Source organism: Salvelinus alpinus, chromosome 4 (assembly GCF_045679555.1).
Source record: "Salvelinus alpinus chromosome 4, SLU_Salpinus.1, whole genome shotgun sequence".
NCBI classification, from domain to species: Eukaryota; Metazoa; Chordata; class Actinopteri; order Salmoniformes; family Salmonidae; genus Salvelinus; species Salvelinus alpinus.
In genome coordinates, this window is record NC_092089.1 from 49,828,967 (window position 1) to 49,844,973 (window position 16,007).

Sequence of the window (16,007 nt, forward strand, 5' to 3'; positions counted from 1 at the left end):
TGCAGGTACTATTTTCTATCGCTATTCTCACATGGACAAACAGAAAACTGTTCTATATTCAATATTAATGAGTTGACATATAGTATGGTGATAGATATGAAACCATATGCAAATGTATTTATCGGATTTACCCTTGCTTTTTACTACAAAGGCAAGTGGCGGTTGCTGAGAAAAGTGAGTAGCATACTCTTTCATGGTTTCTTAATTATTTAATTTTCTGTACACTGGAATGATTGAATGAGCTTCCTATGGATGATTCAAGGGGGTAAATGTCCTTCTCGTTGCTTTAGATCGGGCCAGGGTGACCAAGGGCCTACCAGATGTGGTGGCTATCATGGAGAATAAAGTAGGCTAACTACTAAATAATACTGTTCTATTACGTGGTTACCATGTTCACTAGTACTTCATTATATTTTTACGTCCGATTTTTGTAATTGTACTGTTAGACCCACGAGTAGAAGTGCTGATCTAGGATCAGTTTAGCCTTTTAGATCATAATGAATACAATTAAATGGACAGGGGGAACTGATCATAGATCAGCACCTTCTCCAATACGTTTTTTTATTTTTTTAAATAGCCTTACCTGCCCAAGTCAACAGTGACAAGCGGTATTTGGTCGTTGTTCATATTTACATTGACTGTCGTGAATCATGTCATCTCTATTTCCCTCTCCTCCCCAGTCTCTGTGCTTGACCTGCTTCGCTGACGGTGCCCCTGCCCCAGAGATGATCTGGCTGAGGAACGACAAAGGCATCGTCTCAGGGGGCCAGTTCAACATCGCCAACGAGAATAAGTGCAGCACTCTGACCGTCAACAGTGTGACTAGCGAGGAATCAGGCAACTACTGCATCTTTGTGCGCAACCAGTACGGCACTCAGACGGTCAACGTGACCGTGAGCGTCTACAAGCATGGCGAGAAGCCCCCGCACGATGCAGTGGAGATGTAAGGAAGGAAGGAGCGTTGGTTTTGTTGCACTAAGAGACGATTACATTGGGTACCAGACGTCAATTCAATGTATTTTCAACGCTGGTTCCACATGACATGAGAACAACGTTGATTCAACCAGTGTGTGCCCAGTGGGTTGTGTTTGTGTGGTGGTTGAGCCAGTTCGTTTTCATGGGGTTAAATTGGAGTTAATGGGGAGTGAAATGCTAGAAGCGGTTAATTTGTGGCATTGGGATGTAGCAATGACTAAGAAGTTACTTGTGCTAGAGGGAATGCAGTCAATTAGGACAATTTGAGGTCCAGTCAAAACTGCAACAACCTGTATTCTTGTGTCATTAGACTACCAGTAAATATCCCAAGAGTGTCAGCTACAATTTTATGATGTCGCCCCATTCTTTCTGGAGCAATTTAATAATAGGACCTGTGAGCAGGGGCTAGAAAGCTCTGAAGTAGGATTCATTGGCCAAGGCGAGCACGTTAAAGTTTCATTTCATGTCTTGACAGCAGCAGACTTGATGCCAATTGCAATTATCTCCCATGTTGTATTTCACTAGAGGTGTCATGTTAGCCATGTACACGGAGCAAATCACATAGGTGCACGACACGTCAAGTTCGTTTTTCTATATCAACCTAATTTATGCTCTGACCTCCCTGTAATAAGGCTGTAATCTCACTCACTCAGAGTCGGCACCTGCAGCTCAAGTAGGTTTATTAGCCTGTCCGCTCTCCACATACAGCGTTTGTCATATCATGTGTCTCTGCAATCGCTTCTAATAAAGCTGCTAAGAAAGTGATTTGATCTTGGTGGCTTGACACCGTTTCATTCACCTCCAACATGCCTCTGATGTTATTGTGTGCACTGTTTGAGATGTCTGCTAGAGGGATTCGTCATTCAATGATTATTAGAAACATCTCATAGAAGTGCGGGAAAGTATTATGCAATTAAAGAGTAGCTACAATATGTCTTCTGAACTGATAGAAGAGCTCTTGTCCAAGGTGTCATTCACCCATTGCCTGGCTAAACAGTGGAGTAGATTTGAACACTGTTTTTAGGAAGATTCCACAGGACATCAGACCTGGGTTCGAATACTATTCAAACAGTTTCAGAGTTTGCTTTAGCCTGCCCAAAGAGCCATGTGGCCTGGTTTGCACTTTTGCACTGATTTTATCGGTTCCATTGTGCTAGGCAAGCTCGATAAAGCCCAGTTGAAGTATTCAAAATTATTTCATATAGCAATTTAAACACAGGTCTGTATTTAGGACAGTATTGCAATAGGTGCTCAGACACAAACTTGAGATCTGCGTGACAGAAGTTTCAGAAGCCAATCTATTGGGATGAGTAAAACCCATGCATATGTCATTTTATGGCTCAGACATAACATACTCTTCCCCATCCCAAGACAACTGGACGTTGGGGTCATGCCAGACAGATGTAAGTGAACTCTGGGTTGTTCAAACAATGGGGGACATTACTTCAGAGGCTGTGTTACTGATTAGACACAGAGGCACAGAGCGGAGCCCCCTCTACCTGCTGATATAAGTAGCTGTGGGGGACGCAGTGCCATCTCTACATTTGTGTTTAGCTTCGCACAGCTGTCTCAGGCTCTTATTGTCCATCTTGGTGAAGGAGAAGAAACCGGACCGGTACAGACACAGACAAAATGGCCTTCAGTGGAACGTGGCAGGTGTATGCTCAGGAGAACTACGAGGAGTTTCTCAGGGCCATCTGTGAGTTTCCTAAAGATCCATTGCATTGCATGTATAGGGTTGTTTAGGGGTGAATCTGAAATGTATTTGCTTGATTCCTCGTGTCCTCTTTCTCAAAACTCAATGGAGGAGAGAAGATTAATGGTTCCTCCCCTCTGACCTTCTCATCCAATGAGTTTTGAGAAGGAGAGAGGATGTAAGGAATCAAGGAAATACAAGAGATTCAACTATAGATTCACAATTATGACCCAAAATGAAAAGGTAGGGTTTGCCTCCATGGGTCCAATCCTAAGCTAATGAGTCATCCTCCTGCCCGTCTATCAGCCCTCCCAGAAGATGTTATCAAGCTGGCCAAAGACATCAAGCCCGTCACTGAGATCCAGCAGAACGGCAATGACTTTGTCATCACCTCCAAAACTCCTGGCAAGTCCGTCACCAACTCCTTCACCATCGGCAAAGAGTCCGACATCACCACCATGGATGGCAAAAAGCTCAAGGTAGGCAATCCCAATTTACCTGTCTGTGTTGAATCTATACTTATGAAAGTATTGATTGATTGACATATTGTTAAATCGACAGGTTTAATCTTTGAACTGAAGTCCAGCAATCCAGCAATTTGAACTGAAGTCCAGCAGATACAAGATAGTCTTGTATCTGCAGTTAGTGTATGACTTGTTCACTCTTCCAAGTTTCTCAGCTCGTCTGTCCTCACTCGTTATTGCTACACATTACTGATCACCTCTCTCTTCTCTGGCCCCTACAGTGCACTGTCAGACTGGAGGGAGGAAAGCTGATGTGCAACACAGATAAATTCTCCAGCATCCAGGAGCTCAAGGGAGGAGAGATGGTTGAGGTAATTTGACCTAATGTTGGTAGCACTGAAAAATAACACACATCTGTCTGTACAGCGTGTCAAATATAAGCATATAGAGTTGTGAAATATGGGGCACAGGTCAAACAAGCTGTCTATTTCTACCTTATGTGGTTTTATTTGTATAATTGTGACCTGCCCACGGTAACGAAACACTTTTCACTACCTCCCCAATTTCAGACGCTGACAGTGGGCTCTACGTCACTCATCAGGAGGAGCAAAAAGTTGTGAACCTGGAATGGTAGCAGGCAGGGGGGCAGTCCTTGGCTATTTAAATAAACTTGCTTGACATAAAACGTATGGTTTATTATGTGTGCTGTGAACATGCTGCTGTGCATCATCTAATAAACAGTGAACGCTGATGGAATAATAGAAAAGTATTCAATATATACTTCACATATGATTCAAAATACACAGTCTATCATTTCACAGTGCCCTTTCAAATACTGAATAGGCCTACAGTGGGATAATTCACACTCAAAACAGCAAAGTCGGGTACATCAACTCATTTCACATTGTAAAACAAACCACTGATAATTTACATTCAAGACGTACGACTAAAATAAAACCTGTATCTACGGATTTCACATGACTGGGAATACAGATATGCATCTGTTGGTCACAGACATTTTTTTTAAAAGGTAGGGGCGTGGATCAGAAAACTAGTCGGTATCTGGCGTGACTAGGGTTGCACATTTTGGGGAATATTCAGAGCTGGAAACGTTCCGTGGGAATATATGGGAATTAAAGGAAATGTATGCAAATTAATATTAATACCATTTAAATGTAGATGTTTTTTGCATTGGATATACTTACCATATCAAATGGGGACAGAAACATAAACATTTTACCTTATCATAAGTAGTCATAATTTCAAATTAAAACTTCTTGCAACTATAGGGGGTGCTGTTCCGCATTAGCATTTTTTGGTCTCCAAATTAAACTGCCTCGTGCTCAATTCTTGATCGTACAATATGCATATTATTGTTATTATTGGATAGAAAACACTTTCTAGTTTCTATAGCCGTTGGAATTTTGTCTCTGAGTGGTACAGAACTACTTCTACAGCACTTTTCCTGACAGGGAGTCAGATTTCAGAAATTTTGACCCCTGATCTGGGGTCGGTTTTAAGGTGCCTGTAGATGCTATGGAGAAACCGACACTGCCTACGTCTTCCTCTGGGTGTCAGTACGTCATCACGCTTTGAATGGATTCGATTGCGCAATCAGAGCCACTATAAAACACGAAAACGTGGAAGTACCGTTCTCTTCCTGCATGCGTCTTGCGCAAGATGGACATCAGACCTGCCTCCTTCCAAATGGTTGTTTAGCCAGTGATATTTCTCCGGTCATGTTTTTAGTCGTTATAGTTGTTAAAAACATCATAATGTAGTTAATTTGAACCGTTTTATAGCAATTTATATCCGTTTAGTGCGATTTTGAGGAATTTCTTTGTCGTGCACTCTGAAACTTTGGGCACGTTTCGGGGTCCCGTTCGATCGTTAGTGGATATTTCGAAGGACAGAGGACATCTATCGACCAAAAGAAGATTAGACCCAAGAAAGGATACATTGCCCAAGAATCTGATGGAAAATCACCTCATAGTAAGAAATATTTAATATGATAAATCGTTGTTCTGTCGAAATATTTTAAACGCATATTACGCCATTTTGTTTGTTATAGCTTCTCTTGGCGAACGCTGTATAAGAAAGTAAGGATAATTTTAGAAATGTAAATCAGCGATTGCATTAAGAACTAATTTGTCTTTCGATTCCTGTCAACCCTGTATTTTTTAGTCAAGTATATGATTAGCTTTCGATTAAACTAGATCACTCTGAAAGATGACGTCCGACATTTTGAGGCTTGATTTCCTACTATTTTCATTGTGTAACCACGGTTTTGTATGGCTAAATATGCACATTTTCGAACAAACTGTATATGTATGTTGTAAAATGATGTTACAGGAGTGTCATCGGAAGAATTCTGAGAAGGTTAGTGAAAAAATTAATATATTTTGGCGATGATTACGTTATAGCTCTCTTTGGCTTGAATCGATGCTCTGGTAACGTTTGCACATGTGGTATGCTAACTTATCGATTTATTGTGTTTTCGCTGTAAAACGCTTAGAAAATCTGAAATATTGTCTGGAATCACAAGATCTGGGTCTTTCCATTGCTATGCTTTGTCTATTCTTATGAAATGTTTTATGATGAGTAAATTGGTCATACACGTTGCTCTCTTTAGTAATTCTAGTCGAGTTGTGATGGTGGGTGCAATTGTAAACTGTGATTTCTACCTGAAATATGCACATTTCTCTAACAAAACCTATCCTATACCATAAATATGTTATCAGACTGTCATCTGATGAGTTTTTTTCTTGGTTAGTGGCTATCAATATCTTAGTTTAGCCGAATTGGTGATAGCTACTGGTGGAGAGAAAAAATGGTGGACAAAGAAATTGTGTATTTTGCTAACGTGTTTAGCTAATAGATTTACATATTGTGTCTTCCCTGTAAAACATTTTAAAAAACAGAAATGATGGGTTTATTCACAAGATCTGTATCTTTCATCTGGTGTCTTGGACTTGTGATTTAATGATATTTAGATGCTACTATCTACTTGTGAAGCTATGCTAGCTATGCTAATCAGTGTGTGGGGGGGTGGGGGGTGATCCCGGACCCGGGGTAGAGGCTCATGAAAGGTTAATAAATCTTTCCAATAGAAATTTAAAAAATAACAATTTAGTTACAAATTGAACTTTAATCAAATGAGTTGACTCTTCCCATGGGAGGATTTCACTGAACAACAAAAGAAAGGGAATATCAAATGATCCCCAAAAACGTTTTCAACATACAGTTGAAGTCGAAAGTTTACATACACTTATGTCGGAGTCAATAAAACTAGTTTTTCAACCACTACACACATTTCTAGTTAACAAACTATAGTTTTGGCAAGTCGGTTAGGACATCTACCTTGTGCATGACACAAGTAATTTTTCCAACAATAGTTTACAGACAGATTATTTCACTTATAATTCACTGTATCACAATTCCAGCGGGTCCGAAGTTTACACACTGTGCTTTTAAACAGCTTGGAAAATTCCAGAAAATTATGTCATGGCTTTAGAAGCTTCTGATAGGCTAATTGACATAATTTGAGTCAATTGAACGTGTACCTGTGGATGTATTTCAAGGCCTACCTTCAAACTCAGTGCCTCTTTGCTTGACATCATGGGAAAATCAAAAGAAATCAGACAAGACCTCAGAAAATAATTGTAGACCTCCACAAGTCTGGTTCATCCTTGGGGGCAATTTCCAAATGCCTGAAGGTACCACGTTCATCTGTACAAACAATAGTACGCAAGTATAAACACCATGGGACCATGTAGCCGTCATACCGCTCAGGAAGGAGACGCGTTCTGTCTCCTAGAGATGAACGTACTTTGGTGCGAAAAGTGCAAATCAATCCCAGAACAACAGCAAAAAACCTTGTGAAGATGCTGGAGGAAACAGGTACAAATGTATCTATATCCGCAGTAAAACGAGTCCTATATCGACAGAACCTGAAGGCTGCTCAGCAAGGAAGAAGCCACTGCTCTAAAACAGTCATAAAAAAGCCAGACTACGGTTTGCAACTGCACATGGGGACAAAGATCGTACTTTTTGGAGAAATGTCCTCTGGTCTGATGAAACAAAAATAGAACTGGTTGGCCATAATGACCATTGTTATGTTTGGAGGAAAAAGGGGGAGGCTTGCAAGCCGAAGAACACCATCCCAACCGTGAAGCACGGGGGTGGCAGCATCATGTTGTGGGGGTGCTTTGCTGCAGGAGGGACTGGTGCACTTCACAAAATAGATGGCATCATGAGGCAGGAAAACTATGTGGATATATTGAAGCAACATCTCAAGACATCAGTCAGGAAGTTAAAGTTTGGTCGCAAATGGGTCTTCCAACTGGACAATGACCCCAAGCATACTTCCAAAGTTGGGGGAAAATGGCTTAAGGACAACAAAGTCAAGGTATTGGAGTGGCCATCACAAAGCCCTGACCTCAATCCTATAGAATATTTGTGGGCAGAAATTAAAAAGCGTGTGTGAGCAAGGAGGCCTACAAACTTGTCTCCGTTACACCAGCTCTGTCAGGAGGAATGGGCCAAAATTCACCCAACTTATTGTGGGAAGCTTGTGGAAGGCTACCTGAACGTTTGACCCAAGTTAAACAATTTAAAGGCAATGCGACCAAATACTAATTGAGTGTATGTAAACTTCTGACCAACTGGGAATGTGATGAAAGAAATAAAAGCTGAAATAAATCATTCTCTCTACTATTATTCTGACATTTCACATTCTTAAAATAAAGTGGTGATCCTAACTGACCTAAGACAGGGAATTTCTACTTGGATTAAATGTCAGGAGTTGTGAAAAACTGAGTTTAAATGTATTTGGCTAAAGTGTATGTAAACTTCCGACCTCAACTGTACATCTGTAAAATGATTTAGTCTAGAAAGGTTTGGTGTCTTCCTCTCATGTCTTCTCCCTGGACCTTCTCAATGTCCACCTCTTGAACATCAGACTCTGAGGCCTCATCTTCACCCTCACTTTCCAACCTTGTTGAGGATGGCTCGTTGTCAGGCTCAAAAAGCCTCAAATTTGCCCGGATGGCAACCAATTTTTCAACCGTTGTAATGATCAGCCTGTTGATTGCCTGTTGATTTGATGTGCCTGTTGATTTGATGTGTGTGTTCCCAAACAAGTACCAGTTGCGCTCTGAGGTGGCTGATATTGGTGGGATTTGGAGGATGATGGAGATAACAGGGGAAAGAGCCTCAGATCCACAGAAGTTGGAAGTTCCTCAGAAGTTCCTTCCACCAGGTGGCTGGCGAGATATGTTGGCATGACTGCCATATTGCATCTCCATCCCAAAGCCCTTGCTTGGAAGTGGACTTCGCCAGACTGCCAAGAACCTTGCCCTCATCCAGGCCAAGGTGGCGAGACATGGTACTGATGACACCATAGGCCTTGTTGATCTCTGCACCAGACAGGATGCTTTTGCCAGCATACTTGGGGTCCAACATGTACGCTGCAGCTTGTATGGGCTTCAGGCAGAAGTCTTCACGCTTTTTGATGTATTTCAGAACTGCAGTTTCCTCTGCTTGGAGCAACAGTGAAGTGGGCAGGGCAGTACGGATTTCTTCTCTTACATCTGCAAGCAAAGTCTGAACATCAGAAAGGATGGCATTGTCTCCCTCAATCCGTGCAATGGCTACTGCTATAGGTTTCAGGAGTTTCAGGCTGCTTACCACTCTCTCCCAAAATACATAATCCAGGAGAGTCCTCTTGATGGGGCTGTCCATATTGGCAGACTGTGATATGACCATTTCTTGAAGAGACTCCTTCCCCTCCAGCAGACTGTCAAATATCATGACAACACCACCCCAATGGTTGTTGCTGGGCAGCTTCAATGTGGTGCTCTTATTCTTCTCACTTTGCTTGGTGAGGTAGATTTCTGCTTCATGACCCTTCACATACCTAACCCTTTCCTTGGCTCTCTTGTAGAGTGTATTCATTGTTTTTAGTGCCATGATGTCCTTGAGGAGCAGATTCATTGCATGAGCAGCACAGCCAATAGGTGTGATGTGAGGGTAGACCAAGCAGCCTTCATGTTCACAGCATTGTCTGTCACCAGTGCAAATACCTTCTGTGGTCCAAAGTCATTGATGACTGCCTTCAGCTCATCTGCAATGTAGTGACCGCTGTGTCTGTTGTCCCTTGTGTCTGTGCTCTTGTAGAATACTGGTTGAGGGGTGAAGATGATGTAGTTAATTATTCCTTGCCCACGAACATTCGACCAGCCATCAGAGATGATTGCAATACAGTCTGCTTCTCTATGATTTGCTTGACCTTCACTTAAACTCTGTTGAACTCTGCATCCAGCAAATTAATAGATAAAGCATGTCTGGTTGGAGGGGTGTATGCTGGGCGAAGAACATTCAGAAATTTCTTCTAATACACATTGCCTGTGAGCATCAGAGGTGAACCAGTTGCATACACAGCTCGAGCAAGACATTCATCAGCATTTCTCTGACCACGTTCCTCCATTGAGTCAAAAACCTTCTGATTCCAGGAGGACCATGAGCTGTTGCTATCGATAAGGTGTCTGATTAATAATTTTTACCTCGAATAGAAGTAGAGGGACTTTTGTCAGAGGTTGCTTGTTGTGAGCGCTGAGGGAACTTTATGCACTTGGCCAGATGATTCTGCAACTTTGTTGCATTCTTCACATATGATTTGGCACAGTATTTGCAAATGTGCATAACTTTTCCTTCTACGTTAGCTGCAGTGAAATGTCTCCACACATCAGATAGTGCCCGTGGCATTTTCCTGTAAAGATGAGAAAAAATGAGTAAAAAAACAAACAAATACAATTCCATGTACAGATAAATAGTTAAGCAGTTTGATTAAACAACTCCTTTGTAAGATATATATTTTTAAATGTAACATGTATGGAAACAAGTGAATTAACACTCCTCAGTTAGCAGGCTCAAGCAAGCTAAAACCCACATGGTAGCAAAAACTAACTAGCAGAAATTGTTAACAAGTTACAAATGATTTAAACACACTTTGCTGTAGGCTACTATTTACTAGTTAACATAAAACCATGTATGTCACATAAAATATATTCACCCCACCCAGCATTGTAATCAAAACTTACCAGAAAGCATGTAGTCCTTGGCTCAGACAGTGTAGTAGTGTGGGCTCAATAGCATCTCATTAGTGTGCAAGATCTTGAGAATCAGCTGTACATGTGATGGAGAGTGCACTGCACATGTGATGGATGAATGCACTGTGCATGCAGAGGGTTGCAATCCCATTGAATTGGGGATAGTTTAACCAAAATATGCCACAAGACCTAGAATTGCCTTATGCGTATCCCACAAAAAAGGTTAAATGTTATAAGCTAACTTTTTTGATGAATTTAAGGAAAATTCCCAAAGTTCCTGGGCTTAACTTTCCATGGAAAAGTTTCCGACCCTTTGCAACCCTAGGCGACCACCATTTTCATTATGCAGCGCGGCACATCTCCTTCGCATAGAGTTGATCAGGCTGTTGATTGTGGACTGTGAAATGCCGTCACACTCCTTTTCAATGGCTGTGCGAAGATGCTGGATATTGGTGGAAACTGGAACATGCTGTCATACATGTCAATCCAGAACATGCTCAAAAGGTGACATGTCTGGTGAGTTTGCAGGACATGCTCAACTTCCAGGAATTGTGTACAGATCCTTGCGACACGAGGCCATGGATTATCATGCTGAAACATGAGGTGATGGCAGCGGATGAATGGCACAACAATAGGCCTCAGGATCTTGTCACGGTATCTCTGTGCATCCAAATTGCCATCAATAAAATGCAATTGTGTTCGTTGTCCGTAACTTATGCCTGCCAATACCATAACCCCACTGCCACCAATTTCACACTCCCTCAGAACTTGAGAGAAATTAGCTTTTTGTGCGTATGGAACATTTCTGGGATCTTTTATTTCAGCTCATGAAACATGGGACCAACACCTTACATGTTGCATTTATATTTTTGTTCAGTGTAATTTATTCCACTGTAGGGATGATTTTTTTTTGCTGAAACCTTCCTCAGCGTACATGGTCATTACTAAATACCCAGGTGGCCACAGGTGTTCAGACTGATGGGCAATATTGGCCAACAAAACCCAAGCAGGGGATACTGTTAAGCCACTATTTGAAGTTGTGATTCTCACCTGATGACTTCCGGACAGGCTGATCTTTCCATTAAGCTGCTCCAGTGGGCTTGCTCCGGGAAGGACACTGGGCACAGACGTCAATTCAACGTGTATTCCACGTTGGTTCAATGTTGAAGGCGTCTGAATACTTTACGAATGCACTGTACCTAGTATCAGGCATAATTACATGTGGCCATTTTTTTAAATTTTATTTTATTTCACCTTTATTTAACCAGGTAGGCTAGTTGAGAACAAGTTCTCATTTGCAACTGCGACCTGGACCAGATAGAGCATAGCAATTCGACACATACAACAACACAGAGTTTCACATGGAATAAACAAAACATACAGTCAATAATACAGTAGAAAAATAAGTCTATATACAATATGAGCAAATGAGGTGAGATAAGGGAGGTAAAGGCAAAAAAAAAGCCATGGTGGCGAGGTAAATACAATACAGCAAGTAAAACACTGGCATGGTAGATTTGCAGTGGAAGAATGTGCAAAGTAGAAATAGAAATTGCTTCAAAGGAGCAAAATAAATAAATAAATATAGTAGGGGAAGAGGTAGTTGTTTGGGCTAAATTATAGATGGGCTATGTACAGGTGCAGTAATCTGTGAGCTGCTCTGACAGCTAAAGCTAGTGAGGGAGATAAGTGTTTCCAGCTTCAGAGATTTTTGCAGTTCGTTCCAGTCATTGGCAGCAGAGAACTGGAAGGAAAGACGACCAAAGTAGGAATTGGCTTTGGGGGTGACCAGTGAGATATACCTGCTGGAGCGCGTGCCACGAGTGGGTGCTGCTATGGTAACCAGTGAGCTGAGATAAGGCGGGGCTTTACCTAGCAGAGACTTGTAGATAACCTGTAGCCAGTGGGTTTGGCGACGAGTATGAAGCGAGGGCCAACCAACGAGAGTGTACAGGTCGTAATGGTGGGTAGTGTATGGGGCTTTGGTGACAAAACGGATGGCACTGTGATAGACTGCATCCAGTTTGTTGAGTAGAGTGTTGGAGGCTACTTTATAAAATGACTGCAAAATAGAGTTGGTGATTGAAATAATCAAAACTGGGATGTATTGATTACGTCTTTCAATGGAAACATTTACCGTTTTAAGAACCAAAAGGATGCAAACAGAGCAAACAGAATGAAATGGGGATGGACCTCCCTAAATTTGTCCAATACAAACTCTTGTTGTCCTTGCAAAACGTCTTCCGTTTGGAGTAAATGGTTTCTGTTGCAAAACGTTTTGCAACAGAATCAACGTAATTAATAAACCGCAGGGGTCAATCAAGTTTGACTGGCCATCTTCCATTTTGTGCTTCCGATCTTCCCCTTTAGCACATTAGTTTGACTAATCTACAATGACTTATAATTTACTGTATGTGACTGTGAAGGAGAATGAATGGGCACAAGCCAAGGTAGAGAGACTGCTAGGGAACCACCTGCCTGAACAACCGAGCTACCCCCCACTAAGGCTGCGTTTAGACAGGCAGCCCAATTCTGATATTTTTCTCACTAATTCAGGGGTGTCCAACTCATTCCATGGAGGGCCTAGTGTCTGCTGGTTTTTGTTTTCTTCCTTTCAAATTAAGACCTCCCCGTAGCACTCACTTCCGTCATCATGAAGTGCTTTGAGAGACTAGTCAAGGATCATATCACCTTCACCCTACCTGACACACTAGACTCACTCCAATTTGCTTACCGCCCCAATAGGTCCACAGATGACGCAATCACACTGCACACTGCCCTAACCCATCTGGACAAGAGGAATACCTATGTAAGAATGCTGTTCATCGACAACAGCTCAGCATTTAACACCATAGTACCCTCCAAACTCGTCATTAAGCTCGAGACCCTGGGTCTCGACCATGCCCTGTGCAACTGAGTCCTGGACTTTCTGACAGGACGCCCCCAGGTGGTGAGGGTAGGAAACAACATCTCCAACCCGCTTATCCTCAACACTGGGGCCCCACAAGGGCGCGTTCTCAGCCCTCTCCTGTACTCCCTGTTCACCCATGACTGTGTGGCCATGCACGCCTCCAACTCAATCATCAAGTTTGCAGACGACACAACAGTGGTAGGCTTGAGTACCAACAATGACGAGATGGCCTACAGGGAGGAGGTGAGGGCGTACACATCACAGACAAACTAAAATGGTCCACCCACACAGACAGCGTGGTGAAGAAGGCGCAACAGCGCCTCTTCAACCTCAGGAGGCTGAAGAAATTTGGCTTGTCACCAAAAATATTCACAAACTTTTACAGATGCACAATCGAGAGCATCCTGTCGGGCTGTATCACCGCCTGGTACGGCAACCGTAAGGCTCTCCAGAGGGTAGTGAGGTCTGCACAACGCATCACCGGGGGCAAACTACCTACCCTCCGGGACAACTACATCACCCGATGTCACAGGAAGGCCAAAAAGATCATCAAGGACATCAACCACCAGAGCCACTGCCTGTTCACCCCGCTATCATCCAGAAGGCGAGGTCAGTACAGGTGCATCAAAGGTGGGTCAGAGAGACTGAAAAACAGCTTCTATCTCAAGGCCATCAGACTGTTAAACAGCCATCACTAACATTGAGTGGCTGCTGCCAACATACTGACTCAAATCTCTAGCCACTTTTTAATAATAAAATTGGATGTAATAAATGTATCACTAGTCACTTTAAACAATGCCACTTTATATAATGTTTATATAACCTACATTACTCATCTCATATGTATATACTGTACTCTATACCATCTACTGCATCTTGCCTATGCCGTTCGGCCATCAATCATCCATATATTTATATGTACATATTCTTATTCATTCCTTTACACTTGTGTGTATAAGGTAGTCGTTGTGAATTTGTTAGATTACTTGTTAATTAAATATTACTGCATGGTCGGAACTAGAAGCACAAGCATTTCGCTAAACTCGCATTAACATCTGCTAACCATGTGTATGTGACCAATACAATTTGATTTGATTTAGACAACCAGGTGAGGGAGTTCCTATCTAATAAGTGACCTTAATTCATCAATCAGGTACAGGAGGAGCAAAAACCCGCAGACACTTGGCCCTCTGTGGAATGAGTGTCGTGCACTAATTGGTCTTTTGACCAATCACATCAGATCTTTTTCAGAGCTGATCTGATTGGTTAAAAGACCAATTAGAGAAGAAGAAAAAAATCTGAATTGGGCTAGATGTCTAAATGCAGCTTAAGGTGTGCTGAAGGCCAACAAACACTAACAGGAGAATGCAAGAGGCAGGTAAGTAATGCAAGTAAACTGAGTTATTGGCCAAATATTCTCAGCCAGGTTTTGGACTGAAAAATCATATGTAGAATAAAAGGTGTAACCATTCAGTAGTTACAGAACTCAGTCCGTAGCATTTCATTTGCACAACATTGAAACCATGAAGGGCACCTAGTTCAACTGCATTGGGACAGACATGATTTTTATTCTATGCAAAATCCCATATTATACAGTATATTATAGAATGAGCTTACCCAAAATCATAAAAGTGCATGAAAATGATTATTTTGTTCCCCACTTTAGAAACCACACATTTTTAAACAAGTCATTCCAGTAAAACAGACCACTGAACCCTTAAACAATGTTTAAAATAAATGTACAAACATTTAGAGTGCATACCCACTTATATCACAACATTAAAAACCTTGCAAAAAAAGGAAGGGGTGGAGTATTCACAATCAAACACTTGACAGAACATATACATGACTAAAAGAAAAGCTGTATTCTGATTCAAATGAATGTGTGCACTCATTCAAGTCAAGATGACAGACAATGAAGGGGAGATGAAAGCTTACACATCTGAAATGACTACTTCGATGAGGATCTTAAAAGTCCAACTTAAACTAACAACCAAGGTAGTGAAAGATATAACACATTTTCAAAACCCATCAGACAGTTGGGTTTCAGTACCACCTTTGAGTGACTTTGCATAGGCACACCTAACTGAAACAACCAGGCAAGTTGTGAAATGGTACAAATCGAATGAATGAAACTTGTGACATTTTCAAACCATTGATTTCCCGATTTTTTTTTTAATGGTTTGGTTTGAAGACACACACACACACACACACACACACCAAAACCTCACATGCACAGATAGGCTCGCTAGGCCTACACAAGACACTTCAGTATCACACACTTTGTTTGTGCATGCTGCCACCTACTGTGCGGTAGTGTATAATGTTACATATTGATACAAACAGAAAAACGCACCACCAACCAACCCTACAGTACCAATCAAAAGTTGACACACCTACTCATTCAAGGGTTTTTCTTTATTTTTACTATTTTCTACATTGTAGAATAATAGGGAAGACATCAAAACTATGAAATAACACATGGAATCATGTAGTAACCAAAAGTGTTAAACAAATCCAAATATATTTTGAGTTTCTTCAAAGTAGCCACCCTTTGCCTTGACGACAGCTTTGCACACTATTAGCATTCTCTCAACCAGCTTCACCTGGAATGCTTTTTCAAAAGTCTTGGAGTTCCCACGTATGCTGAGTACTTGTTGGCTGCTTTTCCTTCACTTTGCGGTCCAACTCATACCAAGCTATCTCAAGTGGGTTGAGGTCAGCTGATTGTGGAGGCCAGATCATCTGATGCAGCACTCATCACCCTCCTTGGTCAAATATCCCCTACACAACCTGGAGATGTGTTTTGGGCCATTGTCCTGTTGAAAAACAAATGATAGTCCCACTAAGCG

The 16,007-nt window shown here is 41.7% G+C and overlaps 1 protein-coding gene and 1 pseudogene across 1 annotated transcript; both read left to right on the forward strand.

The window, feature by feature from the left end:
- The window catches only part of LOC139572607 (myomesin-3-like), an 81,036-nt pseudogene extending 78,736 nt beyond the window's left edge, over positions 1-2,300 (forward strand).
- A 113-nt stretch (positions 2,301-2,413) lies between these two features.
- LOC139573861 (fatty acid-binding protein 10-A, liver basic-like) lies at positions 2,414-3,820 on the forward strand. The gene is made up of 4 exons (XM_071397790.1): positions 2,414-2,674; positions 2,978-3,150; positions 3,417-3,506; positions 3,705-3,820. Exons 1-4 carry the CDS (start codon positions 2,608-2,610, stop codon positions 3,753-3,755), a joined length of 381 nt encoding a protein of 126 aa, XP_071253891.1. The 5' UTR covers positions 2,414-2,607; the 3' UTR covers positions 3,756-3,820.
- Positions 3,821-16,007: the final 12,187 nt, after the last annotated feature.